This window comes from Myotis brandtii, unplaced genomic scaffold, assembly GCF_000412655.1.
Source record: "Myotis brandtii unplaced genomic scaffold, ASM41265v1 scaffold383, whole genome shotgun sequence".
Taxonomy (NCBI): Eukaryota; Metazoa; Chordata; class Mammalia; order Chiroptera; family Vespertilionidae; genus Myotis; species Myotis brandtii.
The window spans coordinates 1,770,153-1,790,096 of record NW_005364711.1 but is presented as its reverse complement, the minus strand read 5'-3'; the positions used below and the strand labels follow the sequence as shown (position 1 = coordinate 1,790,096).

At 45.5% G+C, this 19,944-nt stretch overlaps 1 protein-coding gene across 5 annotated transcripts; it reads right to left on the bottom strand.

Annotated features, from left to right (window-relative positions):
* Window positions 1–1,432: 1,432 nt before the first annotated feature.
* TMEM100 (transmembrane protein 100) lies at window positions 1,433–7,067 on the bottom strand. Of its 5 annotated transcripts, XM_005872546.2 has the most exons (4): window positions 6,555–6,912; window positions 5,687–5,782; window positions 4,116–4,263; window positions 1,433–2,688 (listed from the first exon to the last, which is right to left on the bottom strand). In XM_005872546.2, exon 4 carries the CDS (start codon window positions 2,619–2,621, stop codon window positions 2,217–2,219), a length of 405 nt encoding a protein of 134 aa, XP_005872608.1. In that variant the 5' UTR covers window positions 2,622–2,688; window positions 4,116–4,263; window positions 5,687–5,782; window positions 6,555–6,912; the 3' UTR covers window positions 1,433–2,216. The 5 variants fall into 5 exon arrangements, with proteins under 5 accessions (XP_005872608.1, XP_005872612.1, XP_005872610.1 ...); XM_005872550.2 differs by lacking the exons at window positions 5,687–5,782; window positions 6,555–6,912 and adding an exon at window positions 6,994–7,067; XM_005872548.2 differs by lacking the exon at window positions 5,687–5,782.
* Between the last annotated feature and the right edge of the window lie 12,877 nt (window positions 7,068–19,944).

The following is a 19,944-nucleotide window of genomic DNA, read 5'->3' as shown; positions in this document are numbered from 1 at the left end:
CCTCAGAGAATAAATGAGGTGAAAGGGAAGGCTTCTAGGAAGAGGTGGCATTTCAGCTGGGGCTCTAGTGAGAAGCAGGATTGGATCTATTGGGATGGAGAGGGAAAAGATGGCACCTGGAGGAGGAAAAACAGAAGTTTGAACAGACATCAAGAAAAACCGAAACCCAATCCAGGAAGCGTGACTAGTCTGGTCTGATTAAACTCATAAGGAGTTTTCGGGTTGCAGGGAGAGTGAAAGCTGGATACATCTGTTTGGATCAAACCCTGGAGAACCTTGAACACTTGCCCAAGAAATTTCTTCATCAAGCAGTTGGGAGCCTTTGAATATCTTAGAGCAGAAAAGATGCATGTCGAAGGATAGACTCCCGTCCACCGAAACAAACACAATGCCATCCTCTTGTATTTCACCCTGAGGAGTGTTGGTTTCCATGTGTTTAAGATCATCGTTCTCTGCTCTCCTGTAATCAACAGCTCCAAACTCTTTCTACCACGTGACCTTCAAAGCCAGGAGTAACTAAGCCATCAAATCATCCCCCTTAGCAAAACTACCAAGTGCCAGGGAGCGGTCAGACCCAGAGGTGCCTGCCATGTTTAACTCAATTCCTTGATAGAATGCCTTTCATCCAGAGGGCTATGCTAGGTTTGTTTTGCCCAGCCTTGTTTTTCCAAGGTTTTATAAAAAGGCTTTATACCTGTTTAGTTACTTGTGGTTTAAACTACATGGACCAGGAATATTTCTGGCCAGCGTTATGGGGCCAAGTCCTAGCCGTGTGTGGAATAGCTCGATGTTCACAGAATTGAAGCAGTAACCGAGAACTACCACAGTGAAGCAGCCCAAGAATCTACACAATGCTTGGCACATGGTTGGTGCTCAAAAATATTGTAAGCAAATAGTTAATGACTGATTCTCCAATAAATACGTAACACACATTTAACAACACATTATAAAACTCCAGGCATTGATTTTCTAATTGTAATGGCATAAAAATCCTTTAATAGCCAGTAAGAATAATTAACAGTTTTCGATAGGAGTCCTGAAAAACATCATATATAAAAAATTAAAATCTTTGCCTTGGCTGGGTTTCCCAGTAGGTTGGAGCATTGTTCCATACACCAAAGTGTTGCAGGTTCTACTCCTAGTCAGGGCACATGCCTAGGTTGTGGGTTTGATCTCCAGTTGGGGCGCTTATGGGGGGCAACCGATTGATGTTTCTCTCTCTCCCTCTTCTTTCCTCTCTCTCTCAAATCAATAAAAAGGGTATCCTTGGCTAAGGATTAAATTATAATAATAAGATATAATAAACATCTAGTTAAATTAGGAGGAAGCAACATGCCCATTTGTAAGAAACACAGTTGAGACACTTGTAGATGAGGCAAGGGAAGACGGGCAATTTGGAACTGTAATGAAATAACTGCAACAGAAACAGCCATTTAAGAAGTGTCAGCAGCAATGAGTATTTATTATTTTGAATGAAATGTACATTAAACTTTTATATAAAAATCATCAAAAGTGCTATATTGGATTATTTTAATATTAATTTAATCCCCTCTCCTATGTCATCTAGTAGTTATACCCTTCACCTCTTTTTGACTTTTGATACATCATTACAATCATCTAAAATTGTTCAATGTTAAAACATAAAAAATATTAGTTTATTCTTCAAGAGAAAGTACCACCAGTCAGTCATGAGTTACTGAAAGTAAAAAATAAAACAGGTGCCAGACAATCAACTGATTGAAAAAAAGAAGTTATCATAGAATTTCATAGAAGTATGCCAAGTACCAGGCCATGGAGTCTCTCGGCGGAACATTTTTATGATACAGCTTCTTACGCCTGCGGGTTATTTCATGTGGAGGCGGGTCACTGGTGTGCCAGAACCATCCAAGTGTTTTCTCGTCTTTTCTTGGCTCCTTTCCAAGGTGAACCAAATGTTGTCTAATGCTGCACACCTCCCATGACCCCGACAAGGTCTAATGTGGAGAAAAAGCTATTTTGCGATCTGAGAAATAGCCCTTAGAGTTAAGTTTGTCGTTAAAGAAGATACAAGTCATTTCTCGCACATGAGGGCCTGCCCCCCCACCCCCTCCATCCACCCCCATTCCCCTAGTCCGCTTCGTGCCAAGTTCGACCTCTCCCACAGGAGTGCGGGTGAATTGGCTGACGCAGAAAGGCAGGATGTGCAGGCCTCAGGCCTCCCTTGGTCTCCTTCAGTCCTAAGCAAACAAGCTTCTCCGATTGGCCATGAGAGCTGTCTGACTCTCCCGTCTCTTGCCTTTCTTGTTCCTCTGTCTCAGCTTCCAGCACAAGGCGCTGGAGGCCAACAAAAAAAGTCCCGAGGAGAGCAGGATCAGGCCCAAGATGGAGATGATGGAGCCGTGGGAATTGAAGCTGTAAGCCACGGCAGTGACCACGATCCCGGTGATGAGGATCACCACGGCGAAGGGGATGATGCAGCGGTAGCAGGAGAGCTCAGCGCCCCCGGTGGCGGCCATCAGCTGAATCTCACTGACCACGGGGACCGTGGTGACCACGACTTCTCTCTTGGGGCTCTTCTCCGTTGTCCCTGGCGTGGGAGACGTTGGGGTCCTCAGGACCTCCTTGACGGGCTCCTCCGTCATCTTTACAGCGGTGTGTTTCCTAGCTGAGTTCACAGACTAGACCCGGGGGCTCTCGCCAGGGTGGAGACTGCGGAGGAGAAGACAGGAGATGTCAGCTAAATGCATGAGAGTGATCCCTGCAAGGAACAGGACAGAGCTGCGGAGACACCACTGTGTCCTGTTCTGAAGGGGGAAAATGCACGTGAACATAAACCCACATTTCTGTTTCTAATCCTTTGCATTTTGTTTGCATCGGGCAAAAAGCAAGATAACGCAGATCACCGTAAAGAAATGGAGATGTAAAAAGCAGGAAGCACTTTGCAGTGTTTAATAGACCCTGGCGGTCTACAAATGTTTTACTAGCCTTTCCTCCTTGCCTATTGCTTCTCTTTCCTCTAAGCACACCGAAGAACCTCAGTCCGAATCCAAAGACCTCGTTCAAGGAGGCTACTTTATAAACAATACTTCGCACCGTTCTTTCCACGACTCACAGCAACTTAGACTCTGCCAACGTTTCCGGGCATGCCATGCATTCTTTCCAAACTCTCACCATTCACTGCCCATTGAGCCAACGTCAAGACCAGAAGCCAGCGTACCAATGAGGTTCTTCTACCTCAGCCAGTCAGCCAGCCAGTCTTTATTGTGTGACTACTAAGCCCAGGGCACCATGTGTCCTGGGACTTGGGTGAGGATGCGGCTCAGTAAAAATTCAGTGACAAGGAGGCGAAGATGTGTGGATGTCACATGTGGCAATATCCTCCAACCCATGTGACAGGAATGGAAAAAGAAAAATTCAGAAAGAAAATCAGCAATTTTAGAGGCTATCATGGGACACTTTGATACATTAAAAATAGGATCAACTATTAGAGTACTTTTCAAATTTTCCATTCAACTCAACAAGGATTGTTGATATTATGGGTACCATGACATGTTGGGGGCGGGGGGGGAGGGGAGGAAAGCTAGGTTTTCAGGAAAGTTTTACAAGTTCATTTTGTTCCCATGTCCTTAAGTACAAGACTTTCTGCGATGCACATCTGTAAATATTTTGAATCTGAACATTTCTGCACAAAACCCGAGACTCCACCAAAGGCATCTGGCTGAAATGCCGTCTGTGAGAAATCAGTGTAAACTCTTAACTGCCGCTCAGACATGTTAAGTCTTTTTATTTATTATTTTTTTTTTATCCCTCAGAAGCCGTCTAGGAGCTAAGTTATGCCATTTAAACGAAGATTAGGGAGGCTCTTTCAACGATTAATACTTGGGGCATATAAAGCTTCCACTGAGAACAAATTCAAGCTCAAATCAAACCCTGAGCAATGAAGCTAAATATACGAGAGCTATCTATTTACATAAAAATTTTAGTCAACCAATTAATCACTGCTGTCCAATGACACCCTAAGTATTGGCTGAGCCAGTAAAAGGATTTTTGAGATGATGTCTGAAAGAAAAAATCTTCACCCCAAAGCTGAGCTGTAACCTAATCTGAAAAGGAAGGTCTGTCCCCAAACTACTTACCCGTTTCTCAGGGAGAAGCAATCCATTACCAGGGAAACCACGCCGCTTGGTTGGGGAGGCGGGAGAAACCTCAGAGCCTCAGCTTCTTCTGGTCAACTTCTGGGAAAAGAGCCCGTAACAGCATGTCCGTCAATGAAATAAACCTCCTCTGGGGGAAAAGGAAAGACACGAAAATCCTGAGTGATATGGTCAGTTTCGGATCCTGGAGCTCTTTCTTTCCCTCTACCTCTGTTCCTAAATGACGCTTGTCTTTCCCTCCTCTCTCCTTTTAACACCTCCCCCTCTGATGGCCCCTCCCTGTCATCCCCCCCCCCACTTCTTTCTTTTCCCCCCCCCCCCCCCCAGTGACATGATAAGTCTGAATCGTTACCGAGTCCCTGGAGACAGGAGCCAGCTTTTACTTCATTTCTCTCGCAGCACTGACTCAGTAGACTACGCTGCATTACTCATGTTTTCCCCAGCCAACCCCCAGACCTGCCTCGGGCGCTTCAGGCATTTTCATAAGAAAATCCCTGAGTCCGCTTTGCAGACCCAGCGGAGGGGACAGAGCCCCGGGGACAGAGCCCCGGGGACAGAGCCTTCAGGGTGGCAGGAGCAGCTGCGAAGTCCTCGGGCAGCTGAATTCAGCCTGTCAGCCAGCAAAACAATCTGTGTTCCTAGGCTTCCCCAGTATCCTTTCTTGACTTGCGTGTGCAGGCCATCGGAAGCTTAAACCCTCTTGATGGTTGTTAATTCACTGAGAAACGAGGTGGGAGATTCAGATGTTTGCCCTAGGAGGGGAAAGTAGCCATCTTGGTCTACGGATGATGACTTATTACCTCTGGGAGGAGGTCACTTTGGCCGTGTTGAAATTATCGTCATCATTGGCATTTGCAGAGCTTCTCCTATGGGCTGGGCACGTGCAGTGTGCCCGCGTGAACATGAATGCTCCCTGGTTTACCAGTGAGTTCATAACTGAGTTTATCGATAGTTTATCAATGAAGCCCAGAGAGGGTAAGTAATCTGACAAAGGTCACACAGAAAGAGAGAACTCCTTGGCTCGAACCCTAGTCTTTAATGAGGATAAAAATCACAAGGGGGGCGGGGGTTGTTAAATGTAGATTCTGATTCATGGGTCTGTCACAAGGTCCTGCCCTGTGAGGATTTGGGGCTCCTTTAAGGAGCAAGATATTTTCAACATTCAGACACCTCAGGCATTAACACGTCACCCTCTCAAACAATAAAGTTAAAGACCCACTTCCCACCCCTCTCCCTAAATGGCCTTATCGGTTTATACTTTATTAGACAAGCTGTTTCAATCTTAAAGTCCCACGTTATCGTTTTGAGGGGGAAAAAATGGATGAGACTGGGAGACTCTTATAAGCTGGTCCCTATACTTGTACCGCTAAAAGTTATCCATCCTTTATTTTTTAATCTATACAAGTTTCAATAACTTCTTTTTAATAAACCCAGCAAATCTACACACCTAGATTAAATCTCAGAAAAGATTTCCCCCCCTTTTTTTTTCAAATCTCCGATGTTAGATCTCTCTGACTGCTGGCAGAGGGCTTGGGCACTCACAGGCATCTCACCTCTGTCCTATGAGAGCCTGCTCCTTCCAGCCTCATCCAGCCACAATACCTGGACGATCTTGTCATAAAGGGGGAGGGACCAGCGGTCTTTTCTCTCTAGAATGGAGCCAGAGAGGGCTTGGGCTTCTTCATTTTGAAGCATGAAGTTGACAAGTCCCTGAAGAGGCTGAGGGGAGGGATCCCAACCCGCTGGGGAGGATGAGTCCCTCGAGGGCCTCAGCTGCCCCCATCCTCACCCGGGAAGAGGCTGTGACGCGGTGCTGAAGATAAGGAATACTTAGAGCCAGCCATGTCAGCACTGGCCATCATTGTTCTGGGAAGATGGTGATTCGGGGATGGGGGTCGCGGGGGGTGGGTCACTGGCTACATAACTTGGAGATTCTTCAGACTCTCTTATAAGAGCAGCAGTCTGCCCACTGCAAACTGGCCTTTGGGGGCAATTCCTGTCTACTTCCTAGCATGGGCTGCCTTCCCCTCAACGGTGCGATAACCCCACTGAAGGTCAGAATATCACCTTATCCTGCGGAAGCTCCCGTTGCCCCATTACCAAAGTCAAAGGTACATGAATCACCCAGAGAGAAGCCAGAGACAGCTTCCCCCACCCCCACCCCCCTCCTCCGAGAGCCTATGGCCCGTCTACAAGGAGGGGCAGTGAGTGTCCCCTAAGCCCCGGAGCCTGTGGGCAGGTCTGTCATTACTTCTAACAGCAGAGCTTTCTTCAGCCTCTTAGACTTCAGGTGTCATATTCCCCCTCCTTCTCCTGCCTAGACTCACAGCTGCCCATCTCCAGGGCCTAAGTAGATAATTGGGGATTTGCAGTGATAAACCCACACAAGTCAGAAGCCTTGGGCTCAAGCAGAAATCGTACCTGAAGAATAAGCAGTACCACTCTAGCGCGGACACACATGCAGTTTGAACGGTCTTTTACCTCTTCAGCTGGAAATTCAAAGCCAATTCCTAGTGATCGGCGCCTGATGCCTTTGAATGCACCCCCGCCCCTTTTTTCTACTCTGTGCCAATACGATATCAAACACTCCTGGGAACTTCTAAAGGGACACCTGCCCCCAGTGAAAAACCCCATCCGTAATGCAGCTAGCCTTCTCCCTGCAAGCCTGCTTTCAGAAGGGAGAGCAAAGCTTTGGGCTCTTTTTAAAGCTCAGGGCTCCAGGAGATTCCTTTACATTCAGAAAACGTCTCCGAAAGTTTCCAATCAACGCATCCCATCTCTAACCCCCTCTCTCCACCCCTCCGGAAGCATTCAACAGTTCTCCCCCAGAGCTTTCAAAGAGCAAGGCAAAGATCCTTACCTTTCCCAGCCAGAGTGGAACTGAGACAGCTGCCAGCCCTGGCCAGCAGCAACCCAGAGAGGGAGATGCAAATGACGGCCCTAGGGACCGTGAACAAAGTACTCAGGCTCACACACAGTTAAGGGACCGGAGAAAAATTGGCGAGAGGAAATCCCTTCTGTGCTGCTGTACATATTTTTTTTTAAAAAGGGAACCAAGTTTGAAAAGAATGTTCTTCTTTGTTTTTCTCTCTTTCTATTCTCTTTCCAGGCTTTCATTTTTCCAGGTTTTTCCCTTTTCCAAAGCCCCTTCCTGTTACTGTCCCTCTGTAATACCTGGGACCTGCAGAAGAGATTTTATCATTCCCCTTCTGTGCTTCTAGGTGGGTGCGGGGTTTGGAACATGGGCGGGGGATGGGGAGTGGGACGGTAAGTGAGTCTCTTTCCCTGAAACCTGTAAGAAGAGGAGTGAAGAAAGAGAAGGGTTAATGGTGAAAATGGCATTTGTTGCTTTTTGTGGACAGTCTCCCTAGCAGCAGAGGAGTGGTTTTAACTGCTCCTCATCAGAGGATGGCGGGCAGATAAGGAGGGAACTGACGGGGCCACCTTCCACCTAAGGCACCACAAACAACAGGACCCAGAACACTTGCTGTTCCAGAGAGGACTCCCCCAAACTGGACAAACCTCGGTTTACTTAGAAACAAAGTCATTTAGGTGAGAGGATAGAGAAGGGTAAGAGGGCAGGGATCTGGCGAGGACCGTGACCAAGAGGAGACGGGGCCTGTCTCCCTTCAGTAGAAGCCAAAGCTTTTCGGTCCCTGGGTCCGAAAGGCGGACATTCCGATTTTGCTCCGGAGCCATATGCGTTTGAAGACCTGGAAATTGCTCCTCGGGAAACAAACACACTCTGTGAGGAGCAATGCCATGTGCATTCGATTACGGGCTCCCATGCACTTTCGGTTTGCTTTCGCTTGGTGTGGTGGGGTTGGCCCCTTTCCAGCAGCCCTGCAGGTGCCAGGTCCTCCTGGCCCCCTGTCCGGCCTCTGCGTGCCTTTGATCTCGGCCCTCACCCAGCCCACTTGGACTCCGTGAGATGCAGGAAGCTGGCCAGGGTGCTCCGTTCCAGGGCTTCGTTGAAGGGTGTGTCTGCATTTATGTTCTGAAATCATGGACATTTGGGAAAGTGATCTGTGCTTGCGTGTTCGTTTTGGATCGCAGGTCGTGTTATTATTGCTTCCCTCCCCCGAGGCACTTTGCTTCGAGATCTAGGACATGAAAGAGAGATGTGATAGTACCAAGAGGAACAGTGGGTATACCTTAGGTATAAAATGTGTTTGACTATTTTCTGGTCAATTTCCAGGTACCAGAAACTCATAAAATCCATGTGTCTCCAGACAGGAAAACATACGTCTTTCAGGTACACATCCGGGTCACCGTTCTCTTACCCGTTTTGTGCTGAGTCACTGTGAAAGATGACATAAAACAAAACCAAACAAAAAAAGAGTCACTGAAATCAAAGGACACAGTGGGACCTTCGGGAGGGCCAAGTAAATCATCTCTCACTTCAACAAAAACTGTCATTCTGGCCTCAGATGAGAAGAATTGATTTTCTTGTTTCAAAATCTGAACCTCTGCTGACAATGCTACGCTCCCGATACGTTCCCAAGCAGCTTGCATCATCCTTTACACTTATGTACATTATTCTTCGGAGGCCTAAGATGAGGAAGATCAGTGGTAAAGAGTTTTAGCAAATTGGGCTGACGACTTCCCCAGACAAGGGCATGGCACCTGGGTCAGCCTCCCCCAGTGGGCTAGGGGGTCATGGACTCAGGGGCCTATGGAAAGCCCACCACACTTGTCTTTTCCCAGGAAGGGAAGGGAAGGGAAGGGAAGAGACAACCATGACTCACCCCTTTGCTACTATTAATACCTGATTGTACGCCTTTCTACAGAAGCAATCTCCCATTGGCCTCTGGTGACATTGTCCCTTGTTCTGTCCATAAAATGATGTGCACATCGTGTGACCTCAATCGACTCCTAATCAGCACATCATTTCTTGGTTTTATCATCAGTTTGGTGCCGGGCGATTTGGAACCACCCTGCCACATGTAATACACTAGTAACCTATGCGCTCCTGCAAGAGTCAGTTGGCTTTTCTTTGTTCCATGTTCATCGAGCAGAATAAACCTCAGACCTGATCCCAGTCGTGTAGTGCTGGTCTTCAAAGGACTCCCACAGGCTGGGTGTATCCGTGCTGGCCCTCCCCCACATAATCAAAAATGCAGTTGAAACCATAGATTTTAAGCTCTGTGCTTGGGTAAGAGGAACATCCAGTATATTTTCACAACAAGTAGTTTTTGCTGTCTCCATTTTTTGGAGAAAGAACTGAGGTGAAGAAGATGTCATTGTCCCCAGGTTTAACTCCAGGGCCTGGGCTCCTTCATTCTGAGTTGACCCAGCCCATGTGCTCACTTTGAAGAGGAAAGGAACCATGTAACACCGGTCAAATGTCTAATAGGCACCACCCACAATACAGCTCTATCTCCAATATTTGTATTTTACTCATAAAGAAACCAAAACTCAGCAGGGTCCAATACTTGCCTGGGATCCACTACTAGGGCAAGAGGCAAAGCCAGGGTTCAAGTCCAGGTGCCTCTTCTATGTTGTACTATGAGGTCTCTGTTGCTTTTTTTTTTTTTATTAGATTAAGTGTTATTAGAATAGCCTAACGTTAGCCTACAGCCCATTTTCTTGGGTGGAGGATGACATATTCTCATTAGGTTTACTCTTGGAAAAGCGTTCTGAAAAGGGGGTCCCTCTTGCTTCTAGGATGATGAACCCTGATGTTGCCCATAGACATCTGGGTATTGAAGTAGAGCTGCATTACTAAGCAGATTTGGGTAGGATTGAGACACAAGCTAGGTACCAATGGAGTCAGTGAGCGGTGTCGTGGCTGTAGGGACATTTCAGGAGTCACCCAGGCTGTTCCTCAGCTTCCAGGAACATTGCGGTTCCACTGATATTTATTATACTTCTTCCAGGCGCCAGAAACTTGCCCAATGCTCTCGCTCAGTAGATACAAAACAGTAAACAAGCAAGATCTCGGCTCTCAGGGAGCTTACAGTCTAGGACAGGAAAGCCACAGGGCCACCAGTGTCTATGATCTTTTTGCTGGAGGGAATAACAAACTGTTCCTGGAGGCCCAGGGAAGATTAAATCCGTTCTTGGTGGGAAGGAAAGCTTCATTAGTTGGTATGAGTAGGAAAGAAGAGAAGGTGATTCTAGGTGAAGGGACAGCCTATATATAAACATAGCTCAGAAAAGTGCCAGTCCTTTGGCACAGAGCTTTGAACAGCCTACGTGGCTGAATTTTAGATCTCAAGGGGCAGGCAGAGCAGTCAAAATAAGACTGGAAATGGTTGATGGTGAGATGATTGCCTCAACATCGAGTTTGGAATTTATTTGGAAACCAATGTAGTTTTGAGCAAGAAGACATGATAGTCAGCTCCGTGCATTATCAACAGTAGCCTGGCATTAGAGTGTTGAAATGCACTATGGGAAAGTCAAAAGGGGAAGGCAAAAAATACAGTTGGGACAGCCATCAGTTAGGAAACCTTTGTCTAGGTGAGAGGCACCAGGGCCTGATCTTGAGTCATGCGTGCAGGTTGGTGTTAGGTCTGATCAAGTAATTGAATAGATCTCCCCTCCCCTGGGAACTGACCTGTAGGCCACTTCACAATGGACATTCCACTTGCTTAGACCACATTCCGCTTGCTAAGACCATTATCTCTCCCCTCCGGAGTTTCCCAGAATCCAGACCTGCACAGACAATTCTCTGCCCAGAAAAAAACCCGCCTAGAGTCCTTAAAAAACCTCTGCCTCCCTGTCTTTGGGGGTGGGCGCCATTTCGGGGCTCAGCCCATCTGGTATCCAGATGACCTATTAAATTTATAATCCCTTACCACTTTGGCCTTGTGCGTTCCTCCTTCGGCGACCCTAACAGTTGGAGGTCACTGCAGTGGGGGAATCAGCAAACGTTGGCAATGAATGTCAAGGGGGAGAAGACCAAGGCAGAGGGGTTTGTAAGGTTTTAAAGCCTCAGTGATGAATAACTTAGTGATACTGTCAGCAGAAATAGAAGGCCAGGACAAGGAGCAGGTACCGGTGGAGGTCGTGAACTTGATTTTGTTAGCATAGGCATCCACTTCTCCAGTGAAGAGGCACAATACTAGAGAAAGTGGTGTTACTACCCAACTGCTAGTTTGTGAAGCATCGTCTGAATTGGCAAATAATGCCGTCATAGGCTCGCAGGTGAATCTCCCACTTAGGAATGAATTTATTATTCACTTCACTCTATGCATCTATAGACAATTGCAGACACAGGTGCAGTATACACGGATGATTTGAGATTGCTAACTCTTTGCATACACAAGAACATAAATATTTTAAGCATTCTAATTTGAACCTTTAATTGTACTGACTCTATGCAAAGAATATATTGATTCAATCTTAAAGTTCAATTTTAAACTCCTTGGAAATAAGAACATAGCTATGTAATTCTTTCTATACAGTGCCTAGAGTAGAAAAAGCACCCCGGAGGTGTTTTCTGGGAATGAAAATGTTTTCTCTTCCCATGAATCACCACTCCAAGGCACTGCTCATGCAGAAGAGAACATATAGAAAGTCCCAATTTCCCCGCTTAACCTGTGGAAAAGCAGCCTTTGTCTTGCCAATAACTAATTTCATGTTGCCCCATGAGTTAACGATTTTAAAAAGAGGTACTATAAGTCCGCTATGGATTTCTTTAGAATGTCCTTTGGGGCCTCATGCAATGTAAATACATCTTCCTATTGCAGTTCACCAAGATCGTGTTGACTGGAAAGTCCCCCATCAATTCCTCATGGATAATATCAGCAATTGTGTGTGTGTTTACAGAAAGCCTTTGCCAAGTAAATGAACAAATAAATGAAAGAATGACTCTACATTGAAGTCAGATATAAACTTGAAAACTCAGATGATTATTATTCCAATGGATGATTTTGAAGCATTCAGTTGTTTAGTGCTATGTACATTAATTATTCCATTTCATGAAACACTCAATTATTCATTTTGCTGGAATTCTTTGGATAGTGGATAGATACCATGTAGATCTAGCCACAGGTTCCATCTAATGAATAAACATAAGTATTTATTGAGTATTTTTATAACAAGTAAAACTTTTACTAAAGGAACTTTCCATTTTTCCAGACCAAAGAGAGGCATTTTAGGCAGAAAGATGATGCTTGCAGCTTCTCACCCGAAACACAACACACCCCAGGGACAAGGACCTCTCCAGCCACAAAATTCACCAATCCACAGTTTCTTCTAAGTCCTTTTCTTGCTGTGTGTGTCTGTGTGTGTCTGTGTGTGTCTGTGGGTGTGTGTGTGTGCCTGTGTGTGTGTGTGCCTGTGCGTGTCTGTGTGTGTCTGTGTGTGTGTGTCTGTGTGTGTGTCTGTGTGTCTGTGTGTGTGTGTGTGTGTGTGTGTGTGTGTGTTGGTTTGTTCCCAAAAGTTGGTTTGCAAGTTGAAACTTCATGAAATTACTAGTAGCAGAAATAAAGTACATTGTACAAATCATGCAGATCTTCGGTGCAGAGTATAAAAATGGTATTTACAGCCAGTAAACATGGACCAGGACACACGCCACTGTACGCCAGGCCTGGCGGGAGCTTGGCGGGCGCCGGAGACACAGATGAGGCCCCTTCTCAGCCCCTAAGCACACATTTGCACACGCAGACACACAGGATACAGGCACACTAGAGATATGACATGACTATCGAAATAAGTTGGTCCAAAGAATTTTTTCTTTTTTTTATTATGTGTTTTTCTTTTTCTTCCGGGTTGGTCAACACATTTTGGGATCTCCCTCCCAGCCCCAGCTAGGACACAAAAATCCATTGTTTGATTCCACCCACTCCCATTTTTCTTCTCTTTTCTTCTTTGTACCTGATCAGAAAGATCAACATTTTTAAAAAATTCTTTTTCATATATATATGAAAAGTTGTGATTTATTTTGGGAAGCCACCAAGGTCATGGGGGGTGAGGGGGCAAGGAAATCTCCCAGGAGGAAATGGTGACCTCCTCGGTAGCATTCACATTTGGGGACGGGGGCTAAGGGGAGACAGGAGAGGAGAGAGAAAGCTGGTGTCCAAACTCGGTTGTAATTTACAGAAAAGTCCTGGATCAGTTGGAAGCGGGGAAACCCTCCTGGGGTGAAAGGCCCCTCGCCTGGGCCAGGCCCATCGCCTCCTGGTGGCTGTGGGTGTGGTCAGTAGGGGTGTCCCAGGTCTTTGGGCCACTTCAGCTGCACTTTCAGCCTCTTCGTGCCGATCTGAAAGGCATGCCCGGGCTGGGCGGTGGTCTGTGAGCTGGCCAGGTTGTCAAAACTCATGATGCCAAAATATTTGCTCAGTCTGGTGGCCTAATCCATAAATACCTTGGAGGAGATGACATTGCCAAAGAGCAGGGACATCTGCGTCAGCTCTGTGTCTCCAGACTCCTGGGAGAGATGTAGATAACCAGGTTACAGCCTTAGGGACCTTCTTGCTGCTGCTACCGGAGTGCTGGTGGCTGCGGGATGCTGCGGGTGACGGGCATGAAGGCCACAGTAGCGCACATGGCTGTGGAGACCCAGAGCAGTAGCCTTATTGAGTATTGACTTTGTGCCAGACACCTTTTATAGATTTATTTTACTTAATACTCACAAATAATCCAAGAGGTGGTGCCAGGTAGTCCCATTATACAAAGGAAGAGATTAAGGGACCTGCCTTGGAAAGTCGCCCTTTGGAAAAGAACCAAAGCCTGTTTGACTCCAAAGTTTACCCTCCTAATCCTCGTGCAATGTTGTGTCTGTGTTCAGATTATGTGCAGATTTTCTGTTCCTCACAAGGAGCTTCTACCCAACTCAAAATAAACTCTTGGGATTTTGAAATAATGATTTTGCCAGAAAAAAATAGGCATTTACCCTTCCCCAGAATCACTATGGTAGTCTACTGATTGCAGCTCAAGACACTGGAAGCATTTTTATCAACATAGAAAGTCTTTGGGGTCCACAACGTGGGTGAGTGGTGGGAAATGGAACCATTTCCTCAGCCGAACTGAGCTCAAAATAGAACCATTTAAGTTATGAACTTATTCTACGTTGATCATGTCAATGAGGAAAACAAATCCCTTGCATTCTTCCGTTAGATAAAAATGTTCAAGTCTCATGCCGAAACCGGTTTGGCTCAGTGGATAGAGCGTCGGCCTGTGGACTGAAAGGTCCCAGGTTCGATTCCGGTCAAGGGCATGTGCTTGGTTGTGGGCAAATCCCCGGTGGGAGATGTGCAGGAGGCAGCTGATCGATGTTTCTAACTCTCTATCTCTCTCCCTTCCTCTCTGTAAAAAGTCAATAAAATATATTTTTTAAAAAAGTTTTAAAAATGTTCAAGTCTCATGCACAAGATGATACCTTGCTGCCTCCTAATTATTTACTGAAATACACTCTACAGCAAGCATGTCAAACTCAAAGGCTAACACGGGCCAAATAAACGAGGCATGCAGCCCGCGGGCCATGAGTTTGACATGTTTACAGGAACCAGGAATTATTTTCTTCGTAAAAACAATTGTAAAACTTGCTAACATGATCCCAAGGGCATGGCCGCAGAACGAGAACACAATGTTTCTCCCATAGTGAACACTGAGGGGCATCAAGTCCACGTTGAAAGCCAGTGGGCACTTGCAGCTGGTCAGCAGTCTATCGTCAATAACTGTGGATGACTTCCAATTTGATGAGCTCCGTAGTCTCTGGGGAACCTCTCTTCCTGGCCTTACTTCTTGCTATTTATTTTCTAAGTTAAACTGAGCTTGGAAAATTTTCTTGACAACACTGATATGACTTGATCTTTTTTTCCCTAGGGTCACAGGGTCAGGCGTTGGATCAATTCCACAACAAAATTAACATTTATGACCCCCCACTCTGGTTGTGCAATGAAAACAGCCATGAACTGGAAGTCAGGAAACTTGGGTTTCAATCTTCTTTCCTTTTTGGTGGCCTTTCCAACCTCTCAGAGTCCCATCTGTCAGTTCTCAGGGTCTTGTCTCTAGAGCCTTTACTATTTTTTCCTTTTATTCTATTTTAAAAAGTCCTATTTGAGCTTATAATATCAGAGAACGTAGACAAGACAAGTTGGGGCAATAATTAACACTACTATCCAAGCTAGCAGGACAGCTGTAGGAAGCCTCTTTTGAAAAAAAATATTCCCTGGTGCAGCATCTGTCAGCAAAGCCATTGACCTTTTACCGTGGACATTCGTCTATTTCCCTGTGAAGCGAGTCACGGGCATCTGGCTTAGAGACTGTCTGCGGTGCAAAGGTTTTCTGCAGCTCCCGTCAGAGATCCTAGCTCCGCGGCGTTTGCGCACCTGATTTCCACTCTCGCGGATCCAGAGCCAATGCACAAAGGAGACCGATCGTTTCGTAAACATCCACTTGAATTTGGAAGCGAGGCAGCAGGAGCCAGAACTCCCACCTGCGGAGCCTTACTCCGCTGTGACTGATATGACATGACGCAAGTCCGAGACCTCAGTTCACAGTTTATGTGACAGGACACGGGAGCAGCCAACTTTAGGGAAGACCGATAGGAAAGTCCAAGGGTGAGTCCCTCTGGGAACAGGAAGCAGGTCCTGCTGTACCAACAAGGCTCTGGGATGGAGAATTGTGACAGGTTTTGTAGAAGCAATCGGGCTTCCCAGAGGCTGCCAGGAGGGTGTGCTCCTGTCCCATGGAGTGCGCATTTCCTCTGGGCTTCTCCCCTCCCGGGCCACGCCTTCCAGAAAGGAGCGGCCATGCAGCTGTGTGACTTGCATTCATGTAACGGATTCCTTTATAAGCACCCAGGTCACGTGCTCACATGAGCAGAGGAAGGGATAAGTCTACATATCCCTCTCCTTCCAAAGTTCCCTCTTATCGTCTTTGTGTACATCAGAGCACTAGGCAAACACCAACTGGCCCTATCACAGCGAGCGTGATAGCATCAGGGTTATTTATGAAACGTAGAAATTTGGGTGTGGATACTCTACATAACTTCTGACTGAGGAAACAAAACGTTGGCGTGTCCGTGGATATGGAAGGGGCGGGCTCCTGCCAGATATGGCCGAATGAAAATTTCTGTGTCAACTCATTCTCTCTCAGTGTTGGCAATTTCACTCGTCAGGTAAACGGCTATTTCTCTATTAATATCCCATTTAAACTGATTTTTGTGTGTAGGTTCGGTAGTTCTATGCATCACACAAACTCAAGACATATATAAGCTAGAAAAATTAATTTTAAAAATTAACTTAAAATAAATTTTAAGATCGATAATAGTACTGCTAGGTAATATGTTGAGTACCAGTCATTGACATAAAGGACTTTACACCTACTACCCTAAGGGGTGTAGTATTATTCTTCCCATTTTGTTGATGAGGACACTGAGGCATGGAGAAGTTGACTTGTATGGAAACACACAGCTAGTAAGCAGTAAAGATGTATTTCAAGTCCAGGAACTTGGTCTCTAGAGTTCAAGCCTTTACCCTCATTATGATAATGTCTTCAGGGATGATGGTTCTTGTTGTGATGATGAGGAGGAAGAGTTTCATTATGATAGTATTGCTTATTCATGACCCTCATAGTGCTTATAGGTTGAAGGGAAGCATTTCTGCTCAATTAGAACCTGAACATTTGGTTCTCTACTCCTAAATTTGAGCCCTGTGGATGTTAGAGTTATGAGACTCATTGCTTGGACAGAATTTTGCAACTGATAAATCCCCTTAAGAAGTTCTTTCATTTTAGCCTTACAATAACCCAGTGAGGTGGAGAGGCTGAAGGCGAGCTTTCTCCAGGACCTATCATCATTCAGCCATGGTACCCTCTGGGAGTATCCCTGCCTGCTCTTCCTCACTCCCTTTACACGGCTAACTCCTCTGCCGGTCCTGGCCTTACCAAGTCACCACCTGCAGGAAGACTTCTTTGATTACCCCTGAAGTGTGTTAAGCTTCCCTGCTCTGCACTTTGGTCACACCTGCCTCCAGGGTCAAGTTTCCACACAGGACACTCAAGGAGGCTGAGGATGGGAGCATCAGCTCTGGTGGCAAAAGATGCGACCAAGGTCCCAAGTCAGTCCCATGTTCACAATAGGGTTGTAAAATGCTACAAATACATGGAGGTAGTGATAAGAAGACCTGGCTTCTGATGGCAAAAAATTCATAGTGCCCTGGCCGGTTTGGCTCGTGGATAGAGCGTCGGCCTATGAACTGAAGAGTCCCAGGTTTGATTCCGGTCAAGGGCATGTACCTTAGTTTCGAGCACATTCCCCGTGGGGCGGGGCGGGGGATGGGTACAGGAGGCAGCTGATCGATGTTTCTCTCTCATCGATGTTTCTGGCTCTCTGTCCCTCTCCCTTCCCCTCTGTAAAAAATCAATAAAATATTTTTTAAAAATTCAGTAGTTGTCCATGGTTGAATCCTGGTTTCTCAAAACTATTGACTCCTTCTTGCTTAGACTCTTGACCCAGTGTTGCTCAGTTTCTGATAAGACATTTTTTTATTCAAGAATCGGGTATTGAAAGGTTACAGTGTACCAGGAAGTAGAGAATAATGGTGAAGTGAGTGGGTTCTAGAGTTTGATCTCGGATCCTACTCCATTAACTGTGTGCTCTCAATTATTGGCTTCGTCTGTGGCTCAGTTTCCTTAGGTGTAAAATGGAGATAATAATAGTACCTGCTTCAATGGATTGTTGTGAGGATCAAATGAGATTATTTATGCAAAACTCAGAGCATAGTGTTTGGAGAACAGCGAGTGCTGATAAATGCCTCTGTTAGCATTGTGAGCAAAACAGGCCCAGTCTCTAGCCTGGTTTCCTGGTCTCCAGAACACTGCCCGGAGATTTTATCTTCTGTTTCTTTGCTTTTTCCAAGCCCATATATAAATCTTATTTTTCCACTCTAATTTCTTCTTCAACCTCTAGCCTGCTCTGCCCTTTCACGGCCTACGTTCTGCTGCTGCCTCCCTTTTTTATTAAATATATACTTTCAAAGCAACTGGATGACTAAAATGAGAAAGAGGAAAAGTATAAACAAATGGATGAAGATGTGATGCATCCAGCTCTTTACTGTAGTGCCCGTAGGAGAATAAATCCATTCAACCACATACTTATCTTTTAGCCCAGGATTCCACTCCTTGGTCTGTACTCAACAGAAACGTGTACATATGGACACCAAAAATCACATGGAAGAAATTTCACAATAGCATAGTATTAGTGATCTAGTGCTGAATAACAGATTACTCCAAAACTGAGTAACTTACAACCACAAACACTTGTCATCTCATGGTTTCTGTGGCTTCTGCAGGCATTTGCAAGAGGCTTAGCTGGGTGAAGGGCCAATCTCTAGACCTCCCTTGATGAGAGACCTTGACTGAGTTAAGTCACTTTCTCTGAACTGCAGTTTGTACTCTGCAGAGCTGGGTGGGTGCTAGCACTTGTGGCCTCAAAGTGTGGTGGGGAATATCGGTAACATCAGGTACAGTGGAGTCTGTTGTGCACAAGATTAAGTGCTAAAGTCGGGGAGTGATGTAAAAATCAAGTATAAACAAAATTCCCCTGAAATTCCTTAGATAAGCCTTATATCACTGGGGTGCCCTTGGAAATTCAAATGCCAGGAACTAGGAATTTACTCTTTTGCTTCTTTTTAGATGTCTGCCCTGGTCTTTCTTTCTGTGGGGCAGCCTAGGACAAGGTTGGCTGTAATGGCAGTGGAGGGGGGAGGGGAATTTCATGCTCTACTTATTTTTCTTCTTGTTGTTGAGGGCACCTAATTGAATTTGCATATTAAATATACCTTTACACTGACTTCAGTATATGTGAAAGCACTGAAGATTGTGATTGAGGAAATGTAAGTTATGACTCATCTTTGGAACAGGTGCTTTCCCCAGTTTATCCTGGATCTAGAAAGCCTTGTGGTTAATGTCAAGGTTAAACACAGTGACTGGTTAAAGCCTTTATCAAAACAAGGGGCTGCTTGATGCTAAATGACATGTTGGGATAATGGGTAGAGAAAGGAGCACAGGTCAACATGAAATATTATAATAAATAACAATTTTGCAATTGTGTAGTACTTTATAGTTTACAAAATAATTTCTTAAAAATTAACCTTATTTTTTAAATGAGGTTTAACTTCAGAAGATTATCTGACTAGTTTACCAGAAGAAATGGGATTCATAACCACAAATTTCAAGTTCAAAACCATTATACTTTCTTGGAGACAAGGATATCTTTTCCTTTTCTCCTCTCCCCTCCTCCTCCTCCTCCTCCTCCTCCTTCTCCTTCTCCTCTTCCTCCTTTTCTTCTTTATTCCTTCTCCTCCTCCTCCCCTCTCCTCCTCCTCCTCCTTCTTATTCTTATTTCTCTCTCTCTCTCTGGTACAAAGAAGTAAGTGTGAGAATCTATGACCTGGCTATCCTGGGCTTGACCACTTGTGTAATGGACTTGACTTTGATCACCTTCTCTAGGCAAGCCTTACTTAGATTAAGTAAGACAGTGAGATGGGAAAAGCAGGTTCTTCTGTGTGGCTATGGTTCTCACCTGGACCTGTTCCGCAGGATGAGATTAAACATTGTTCCTGTGCATTCTGGGATATGTGGGTTTTAGGGAAAATCCTGTTAGTTTCAGGACAGTTTCTCATGCTCCAGGATGGGGCCAGGTTATCATTTTAATACATCATGCTTATGAGTGCATTTAACATCTGCTTATCCTATATAATAAGAGAGGAATATGCTAATTAGCAATTACGAGAGGCATAATGACCAAGCGCATCACGACCAGATCATGGATCAGTGGGAGGGTGGGCCAGTGAGGTACAAGTGGGCTGCGGAGAGCTACAGGAGGGGACAGGGCAGCAGGCCATGGAGGGTGTAGGGG